At 32.4% G+C, this 10389-nt stretch overlaps 1 protein-coding gene across 1 annotated transcript; it reads right to left on the bottom strand.

The window, feature by feature from the left end:
- Positions 1 to 744: 744 nt before the first annotated feature.
- On the bottom strand, positions 745 to 2534 carry LOC131165513 (expansin-A4-like). The gene is made up of 3 exons (XM_058123389.1): positions 2317 to 2534; positions 1480 to 1792; positions 745 to 1356 (listed from the first exon to the last, which is right to left on the bottom strand). The coding sequence occupies exons 1-3, from the start codon at positions 2489 to 2491 to the stop codon at positions 1053 to 1055; spliced, it is 792 nt and encodes a 263-aa protein (XP_057979372.1). The 5' UTR covers positions 2492 to 2534; the 3' UTR covers positions 745 to 1052.
- Positions 2535 to 10389: the final 7855 nt, after the last annotated feature.

The following is a 10389-nucleotide window of genomic DNA, read 5'->3' as shown; positions in this document are numbered from 1 at the left end:
TTAATTCATAATAAAGAAAAGTAAAATACTGAGAGAAAATATATAATGATTTTATATGTTCTTATGGTGAAAGACGTGCATTTTCTATTACAAGCTAGCTGTTAAGAGAAAGAAATTTTTTTTTTGTTTTATAATTTTTTTTGGGTGTATTTTTCAATTCTAAATACAAATTAATTTAGACTTGAAAAAATGTTAGGCAGTACTCATTTGTGGAATTTTTTTTTTATTTTTTAAAATAATCGCAAAAATATGTCTCGAGGAAGAGTTAAAAAATGAAAATTTATTATAATATGGTTAAAAATTAAGAAAAACTAAATATTAATGATGTGAAATCAAAATTTTGCTCATTGATTTTATTTTTTTATTTTCTTGTTTATTTTCCTTGATAAAAAATATAGGTTCTTAGTATTTTCTTTTCCTTTTTCTTAATATTTACAAATGATACTAAAATGATTCTGATGTAATTCATGACATATTAGAAGTAGCATACACTTTGGATCCAAAAGATTGATCGAGTGACATTCTTTTTTCAGCGAAGAATCATTAGATATGTTATAAAATGAATCTTATTCTACCATTGATTGGAGATTTTTTTTTTTATGAAAAATATAAATCGCAAACTTAATAGATTGAAAAAAAGTAATGTGATCCCTGAGAAACATAGAAAAGATAGTTAAGAATATATTTGTAAAATAATTTACTTTTCATGGCCAAGCTGAGAAATAACTAAAAAAAATGCACAAATTTTGAGAAGCTCAATCCAATTTAATTATTTAAAGCTCTTCCAACCACACGCACAATTGATATATTCCTAAAAATGAGAATACATAAATGTCAAAAAAGAAAGAAAAAGAAAAGGCCTAACTAGCGGGTGCCAATCATTCAGCCACCTCAGCAATAGACGGCCACATGGGCTCAGCCTCAACTCCTCTGCTCTCGATCTAATTAATTAAGAGAGGGATAGATGGATGTATGTAATGTAATGTATGTAAATTGTATGCATGCAGGCAAGGCATGGAGGTAGGTAGGGATGGAGCTAGATAGCTACAACCCTAGAACTGAGCTCCTTCAAAGGTCTTGCCGAACTCCCAACCGGAGGGAACGACGTCGTTGCTGGTGACAGTCCTGCCGTCGCTGGTGGTGACCTGAAAAGACAGGCTCTGGCCGTCAAGAAAGGAATTGCTCTGCCAGTTCTGGCCCCAGTTCCTGGACATGGGTTGCCATTTGCCGGACGACCCCTTTATCGACACCGCCTGCACGTCTCCGGTGCCTCCCACGTTCGACACCAGCACCAGGTTGAAGTATGAGTGGCCGTTTATGGTGAACCTAATCCCTCCTTTCTTCACGCAGGGGACCCTGTCCAACATTAATTAATTAGCGACGATCAATATCAATGTCAGATCTAACAGTTGATTAGTAAGGGAGGGAGGAAGCAGTGCGAATTTGATGGTGAGCAGGGGAATTGAATTGATTAATTACCTTCGGAAGGAAACGGGGACGATTCCGGCGCGGTACTGGGCGATCTGGAGGAAGGCGGGCTCAGCCAAGTCGAAATGCTGGAGAGGGGGGTTGCACCAGCCGCCGTTGTCGTTGGCGAGGGCGTAGTTGGGGGGGCAGAAGTTGGTGGCAGTGACGGTGATGGAGCCGGGGAGGCACCATTTGGCGTCGTCGCCGCATTGGATTTCGTAACAGGCACCGCAGGTGAGGCCGTTGTTGAACAAAGCGGTGCTCAGCGCTGCAGTGTTGGTCCCATACCCTTGACTGTACAAATTCCCGTATCCACACGCACCCCCTGATAGATCATATTCCAAAATCCCATCAATAATTAATTAATATTGCAATGCTCAATTGATTCAATTAAAATTACTCCATTAGATGATTCAACTTCAAGTTTTAAATAACTAATTATATTCTTAAAATTTAAATATTTTTCAAAAAATTAATATTTACTAGTTAAAATCGCCTTGCTAAAATCTAAAATTGTAATAGACTCAAAAAAAGCGAAAGAAAAAGTAGATTGAAAAAAAATCACGGTCATATCCGACCATGTCTAAACATTAAATTTTGTAAAAGGCGAACAACACTAGCTAGTTCGGTATATATAGAATAGTTGACTCACTTTTGTACTAAGTTTAATTCCTACAACAATATGATTCGTATATAGGCTAGGTATAGGCGTACGTGCATAATGGAAGACGTACATATGAAAGTAAAAGGGAAATTAAAGTAAAATGAATACAATACACATATGTATACATACATACACATATATATATATATATATATAGAGAGAGAGAGAGAGAGAAAGAGGTATACCCATGGTGCCGGAAGCATCACCACCGCCGTAGAAGGTGGCATGAGCGCTTTGCCACCCCCCTCCTGCGTCGCCGTTGACAAGGGTGAGGCATTGCGTAGCAGCCACAATGGCCAGTATCATTAGAATACGAAGAGAAGGCAGGAATGCAGCATTACTTGTAGCTCCAGCAGCCATATTTGGTTGTATATTTTGGATGAGAAAGAGAGAGAGGGGATGGATGGAGAAGTGTTGTGGTTTGAGGGGTCTTTATATAGAGGGGGAAGGGAAGGGAAGGGAAGGGAAGGGAAGAGGCGTGGGGGAGTGTTTGGACGCGAAGAGGCAAATTGCAGGGGCGGGGGAGCGCTGACGTGGAACAATATTCGTATAATGTTGGTAGAAAGAGACCACTATTATTATTATTATTATTATTATTATTATTATTATTATTCACATATTTCGATATATATATATATATATATATGGGAAATTAATTATAAAGGTCCAACTGCACATGCAGATGTTCCGGTTGGAAAACCCCAACGGCCGCTGCCACCGGTGGGTCCCCTGGCGCACATGCTTTCCTCAACCGTTTCCACTTCATTTTATCTATCTTGATTGTTGATTTTTAAAAATTTTGGCTTCATATCAGCAGATGTGCCGTAGTGGAGTTGGGGATATGTATGTAGGGTTTGGTGGGTTATAGTCAAATTGGACCGTCGTGGAATTTAGTCTACTCCGGAGCTCCCGTTCGTTGATTGATGGCGTGGTCGCCTGAAATTGCGCTCCCATATGAAAGGCATCTGGAATTTTACACGGCGCGTCAGTCAAATAATCTGCCCATTTCCCAATAAGTTGTTCGGCTGATAAACCTTAATTCAATTGAATTACAAGTAATGAAATGTCATCGTGCCTCTGCCCCACACTGTCGCTCTGCCACTCCCTGCACTCTGGTTTTTATTTCCCCTCTGCTGCGTGTCGACATTTATTGCATTCATGGATCCACCGTTTCCTTTCTTCTCATTTAATTACCTTCCATTTCAGTGCATTTTGGACGGAAAAACACCCACCTCCTTAATTTATTATAAAGTATATTTTTCATGAAAGCAACCATACAATATCATATATAATAAGTATTTTATAATTTTGCATTTTTTCATTCACCACACAATTGGAAGATATTTTTGAGACTCTTTAACTTCTCAAAACTATCATTTTTTTTTTTACAACATTCAAAAGGAGGTTACTGTATTTTTTATAAATTACAAAATAGATATATGATATTTTTGAAACTTTATGTAAAGTTCTTGATTTATTTTAAAACCTTAAAATGAATATTATCATTTTTTCATATTTCAAGAAAGATTAGTATCATTTTACCATTATATTATATTTTTATTTTTATTTTTTTAAAATTAAAACTTAAAACCCCAAATGCAAAATAAATAATTTTATTATTACATCACTAATCATCAAAAGTAAGCAAACTTATGAGAGTTTTACCATAATATATAGAATGCAATAAAATTACTAAGCCAGAATTTGGCATGCCTTTTAATTTTCATTTTAAATTCTCTTATTTATTTGCTTGTTCATCTCCTTCATCCACATCAATTTGGCCGGTGGGACTTCCCAAAAAAACAAAAGTCCACAATATGAACAGATGGGGAGCAAGGAAACTCGTTGGCAAATTATGACAACTGGCAAGAAGCGGTGAACCATATGCTCAACCCCAAACTAACCATCAACCGGCCTTCCAATTTAACTTTGGTTAACTGACTGGTTGGGCAGAAATTTTTATACTAAAATTTAACAATTACTAATTATTATTTATTTTACGTAATGCATTATAAATTTTTCAAATTTTGGGTTAGTTTATGATTATAATATTTTTCTGAATGTCTATTCTCATAAATAAATTAATTTTAAATGGTCAGTTGTACAAGAAATTTTGCTATTACTGTATAGCAAATAATAATGTGAAACATTTTATGCGTTTATATAAGAAATAATTATTCCCAAATTTCATCAGTTTATTCCTTTCTTAATATATGTCAATGAAATAATTTTAAATATTTTAAAAATAACTATTTCCTTGATTTCTAAAATTTAAATTATATTTCACCTTATTTCGATAAATAACTATTCTGTTGAATCAAATGAGCAGTTAGTTTTCGTGTTTGATTATTATTATATGCTCTCACCATAATATAATAATCAATAGTCATTTTTGAATTGATGAGTGAAATGAGGAGTGAATCTCAAAATTTGAATTTTTATAGACCACATACTTTTTAGTATATGAAGAATTCAAATAGATACGGAACTTTTATTTTCAAATATAAAATAGATAATAAACACATACTTTACAAGTTATAACTTGAAAAGTAGATGTATGGAAATTGCATCCATTACAATGATCTACCTACATAAGCTAGATGCTCCTCCACATAAACGTTTTTAAAAATTATTATTTAATTTTTGACTCAATTACGCCTTCATAACTCTGATGAAAAAATAAAACGATATAATTTTATGGCTTGTGATTCATATAGCCTTTTATAGCTAAATGTTTTCCTTAAATGTCACGTTACTCAGTCATTATTTCTTACCATTCAAGATTACAAAAAAATTTATCAAAGAGAGAATTCTTGGACTAAAAATATTGTATCCTTCAATTCTAAATCAAGACGAGAAAGTACCAATCATATTTTGTCCTTATATAAAATGTGCAAGTTTTCTTGACCAATGGCAGAATAACATCGTTGAGAATCATGTGTGATAATAAAAAAATATAAATTAGTAGAATAATATAATTCAACCGCCATTAATACATTACCATTTTTGTATTACCAAATATGCAGATTTTTGAACGTATCATAATTAAATTTTAAAAAGTAAACTAATAAATGCGTGCAAAAGCATACTTAATGAATCAATATTAAATGTATTAGGGGTGTTTTTTATATGTCTAAAAAGTTGTTTATTACTTAATTATTTTGTTAATTAATTAGTAGATGCAGAAACTAGAAAGTCATTGGTAGAGCTTAAGGAGTGAGGAAGAGAGATTTGATTTGTGGGGTGGGGGCTACCATGTGAGGAGCACATGCAAGTCTCCGCTCTTTGCGTAGTGTTCCTTCTATATTCTTAGGTCATTTTCATATTGTCTACTCTCGCAGGTGTCCTTACTATCTCCCCCAAAAAAAATTAAAAATAAAAATGGAGATAAAAATATTACAAAAGAAGTAAATTTTTAGGTATTGTTTGGAGCCACCTATAAAAAATAATTTTTTAAAAATATATATATTTATTTACAAAATACTTATATTTAAGAATTATTTGAAACCACTTATATAAAATATTTTTTTTAGGAAAAATATATATTGAAAAGTTGTTTGGGATTATTTATTATAATATTTTTCAAAAAAAATATTTAAATTATGAACCACTTGTAGAATTTTTAAAAATTCAAGTTTTAATTAATTAAATTATTCTTAATTAATTAATATGCTCACGGCCTGCTTAATTGTGCAAAATATTTTTTATTTTAAATTTTTAAAGAAATATCAAATTTTTAGCTTTTTTTTTTAAAAAAAATTAAGATTCATATAAAGAAGATTTCAATAAATATTTTTCAGAAAAAATATTTTCTCGAAAAATACCCATTTTTCTAACAAAAAATTATTCTTCTTTGAAAAAATAACATATTTTCTTGAAATAAGTACTTATTTAAGTGTAAACCAAACATTTCTTATTGATACAAAAACTTATAAAAATATTTTCTTAAAAAAATACTTATTTTTTTAAGATGTTTCAAACGGAGACCTAGCCTTTTAGAACTAAAAAAATGTATCACACAAAGTGCAATAAAATTGGTATATTGAAAATTTTGAACTTGACTTGATTTAGAAGTTAATTGTAACTTGATTGATATTTAAATTATTAACCACTTGTAGAATTTTTAAAAATTCAAGTTTTAATTAAATTAAATTTATTTGTAAAATAATATAATTTTTATTAAATGTACACTACATTTCTGTTAGGTTGATTAAGCCCAAAGTAGTATTACTAAATTGAAATCAAATCACTGGCGCGCCTACAATTAGAATCTGATAAAATAAAATAAAAACCAAGTCACGGGCAAGTCTAATCCCAATAATTTATGGCTATACTCCCAATCACTAGATAGGATGCTTGAAGAGCATTTTTGGGACGAAGGGAAAATCATTATTTCAATAATTAATTAATGCCTAATTAAATGAAGAATATATTCTACCACGAAATCTTAAAACTTGTCTGTTGTATAGTGTGGTATCTTTGGGATTACATGATGGGTCAAGTTACCAGTATTACAATACAGGCATTTTCTACTTTTAAATTTTTTATTTTCTGATATCCTACTTTCTTGAGATTTATGTTTTGTGGGGGAACTAAATTACACTGCATCTCCTATATCTCTTGTGTTTGTGAGTACTTGTATAAAAAATCGAGTCAACTGAATAATTTTTTTAGATTGTGCGTGCAATGGTTAATACATCGAGAAATGTTATTCGTAGACACAAAATCAGCTTTAAGAACAATCATCTCTCCATGCCTCGGCTTCTAATAAATATCTATATATTATTTAATTTTAAGTTTATTAATAAATATTTTTTCTTTTGTTATATTTCCAAAAATGCTTGAACAAACCTAAGGACGACATAAATGGCTAAAATGACATTTATGGAAAATTCTGAAACTAACAACCCCACAACAATATAAATGACTCACTCTAAAGATGGTATCATAATAAAGAATATTAATGAAAAATTTTAAAAGTAATCCATTAACACAAAAGAGAAGATAATTAGTATGGACATTAATTGATCTATTGCTAATAATGTTTTCTTGGTGTATGTTTTGATTTCAAAAAAGTGGTTTTTAATATACGAATTATATATTATATTTTTATCAAAATTACTTTAAAGTTCAAACTGGAATCAGATTGAGACTAACATTTATGTATAGCCTGGACCCCTCCCTGCTCTGCCTTTAATTAATTTTGTATATAGAGGAGGCTTTTGCTGGCGACTTTTCAGATGAAAAAAATAGAAAAAAGGAAAGAATTTTATATTATTATGTTTGATTATTAATAAAAATGAGAAAAAAAATATAACAAATTAATGAACAAAATTTTAATCTTAGACATCCTTAAAATTTGATCCTTAATTTTTAATGATAACTAAAATAGAGAAAGGATACAATAGAAAATGAATTTTTTTTTCGCAATTAAAATTATTGATTCAAACTGACCCTTAATTAGTAATTGATTCAATCCTATGGATTATATTACCTCATGATGGATCGGCAAATTATTTGGCCGAGCTGGATTTGAACCAACGTAGGCATATTACCAACAATGCTCCATCAAGACTTAATACAAGTGGAGTGAGATGTAAGGGCAACTAAAAAATAGAAAGACAAAAAGAAATATTTCAAAATACCTGAATTTTTGTTTTTGTGGTATAAGGCTTTTCATTTTTGGGGTTGTTTGGGGATGAGCATATTGAAAAAAATCATGTTTACTCTATTCATGTTTTATGAGTGCTTGAAGTTTTATTTTGAAATTTTTACACGTCTAAATCTGCAAAGAGGAGACTAGAAGAAAAGATGTGCTTATGTAGGAAAACAATGATAATACCAATAATGGTAATGCCACAAAAGTAAATTTAATTACTTCCGAACATAATATTTTACTTAATGGTCATTTTTCTAAAAACTCACAATTAAAGCCTAAAATGAAAAATATGAAAAATAATAGTAGATCTCACAAAGTTAATAAAGGTAGCCCTAATCAAAAGGATTGGAACCAAGGACTCCCTTATAATCAAAACAAGTAAAACAATAACGTTTGCTTCGTTTGTGGCAAAAGTGAGCATATTACTCGAATTTATAAATTTTCAAAATGTCGACATAATCCTTAATCCAATATAGTTGAGGAATCGTTTGTGGCAATAATTATAAACATAAATATGATCCATAATATTGAAGGGTGATGGGTAGATTCAAGTGCTAATAAACATGTTTGCTACGATAAAATTCGGTTCAAGGTGTACACTACTTTTAAGGAAACTAAAACTCTTACACTTGGTGATTCTCGTACCACCCAAATACGTGGTAGTGGTGAGGTCGAATTGAAGTTTACATCTAGAAGAGTATTAGTATTAAAAGTTGTGTATTATACTCATTCTATTAGAAAGAATTTGGTGTTGGTTTTTTTTCTTAATAAGGTTGATTTAAACAAATCATGGAATTTGACTAAAATATAATTACTAAGAATATGATATTTGTGGGCAAATGTTATGTTTGTGATGGGATGTTTAAATTAAATATTGAGAATGACAATAAAACATCTTCAAATTCTTTTTTCTTTTTTACAAAAAAAAAAAAAAAAAGGCAGCACCTCCTATCTTTATTAGAAAACCCCTCACTTATGGCGGAGGAAAACCTTGGTTCCAGCAAAGGAAACTACAAACAGATAAATAGAAACGAAACAAGAATGAAACGGAAACAAAACGACACATTAGACTCTTAAAATAGTAAGACCAATTTTGTCAAGACGTATCAAGCCTCAAATAGCAACTCGGTGACGTCTAACTAAATCTTTCAACCTCCTCCTCGATCTTCCCAAGCCTCTTACATTCCACACTAGCATTATGTCAATCATAGATTTAATTTTGAGGAGCGGACAATCACTCACCGAGAATGACACACACCTTTTCCTAACTGGTCCTTCAATGATGCCAAAGAAACTAGTAAATCTGATTTAGAGTCGTAAAGTTTGTTCTTACTCAACGGACGTAGAGGACTATCGGTATCATGGTTTGATGCATAAATAGGCGAAGATGTCCCATCTAATTTAGGGAGATGAACACACTCTGATACTACCTCCACGTTCCCCCCTACACCACCTTGCCCCACCAGGTTCTCATCCACTGCCATTATCTCCTCCTCCACACGTGCACAAATCAAGGCTTGGTCCTCCTCAAAATCCACGTAATTCTCCTCATTCTCCAAAGTAGCTTCCTCCACTTATGTCTCTATTGGAATTGGTGTGATCCTAAGAGGGGGGTGAATTGGGTTTGTAGCGACCCAGGGAAGTTATAGTATTTAAAAAGGGAGAAAAGAAAATAGAAAAGGGGCTCAGCAGGTCTTCGTCGACAAACATGACGCAACATATTGGGCTCATCGACGAGGGTGCTCTTCGTCGACGAGAAAATACCGAGAGGGGGTTTTGGGTGATTCTGAATTTCGTCGACGAGGTGACGTGGCTTGTCAACAAGGGCTAGTGTATAAATAGGCCAAATCTTCATTTTTAGCCTAAAATTCACGCGCAGAATCTTCCTTCTCTCTCCTCTTCAGCTCCCACCCTTTCTCTCTTAATTTCTAGGTCCGTTCTTCGTTGGATCGACGATCCAAGGCCACCACGACACTCCTGAGAAAGTTCTCTGCATATCTGCTAGAGTGGATCATTGGTGGGGCTAGTTCGAAATCCATCTCAGATTCAGGGTAAGGCTTTTATTCAGTATTTGGCTTTCCCTATAGTTGTAGAAAGTGTAGTGCACATATAAATACTGAAGTTTAGTTGTGGGAAATATCATTTTCAGGGTGTTGAACAGGAAACCCCGTGGGTGCAGGGTTGTTTATCTTATGGGCTTTCTAGGAATCAGGTAAGGGGATAAACTAACCTAGTTGTTTTATGAAAATTATGAGTAAAATTGTATAGGAATTGATTTCAGGAAAATATATGTATATAAATATATATATATATATATATGAGTATTATATTAGGAAATACTGCTGAAAATGATAATATGTTCTGGATATATACATAATACCCATTTTGTGTGGCATGAGTAGATTTTATGATGAATTACTGTTTTCTAGGAAAATGATAATATCATGGATTTTTACAATGGAAAATCGGTGTACGAGCTGAGAATTTTATAATTATTTTTCCAGCATACCGGCCGAGCTATGGATATGATTTGCGGGCGTACAGGTTGAGCTATGGTAAAATATGAAATGCCGACGTATGGGCCTTATGATTTTCATGA

The sequence above is a fragment of the Malania oleifera genome, chromosome 10 (genome assembly GCF_029873635.1).
Source record: "Malania oleifera isolate guangnan ecotype guangnan chromosome 10, ASM2987363v1, whole genome shotgun sequence".
Taxonomy (NCBI): domain Eukaryota; kingdom Viridiplantae; phylum Streptophyta; class Magnoliopsida; order Santalales; family Ximeniaceae; genus Malania; species Malania oleifera.
This window is presented reverse-complemented; position numbering and strand designations above follow the sequence as displayed.

What these genes read in the sequence shown, in the direction of transcription:
- LOC131165513 (XM_058123389.1), bottom strand. Translation starts at nt 2,491, where the DNA reads ATGGCTGCTGGAGCTACAAGTAATGCTGCATTCCTGCCTTCTCTTCGT. An exon ending in TGATGCTTCCGGCACCATGG is followed by an intron (nt 1,793 to 2,316) that starts GTATACCTCTTT and finishes ATGATCTATCAG; the next exon opens with GGGGTGCGTGTGGATACGGG. An exon ending in GTCCCCGTTTCCTTCCGAAG is followed by an intron (nt 1,357 to 1,479) that starts GTAATTAATCAA and finishes AATGTTGGACAG; the next exon opens with GGTCCCCTGCGTGAAGAAAG.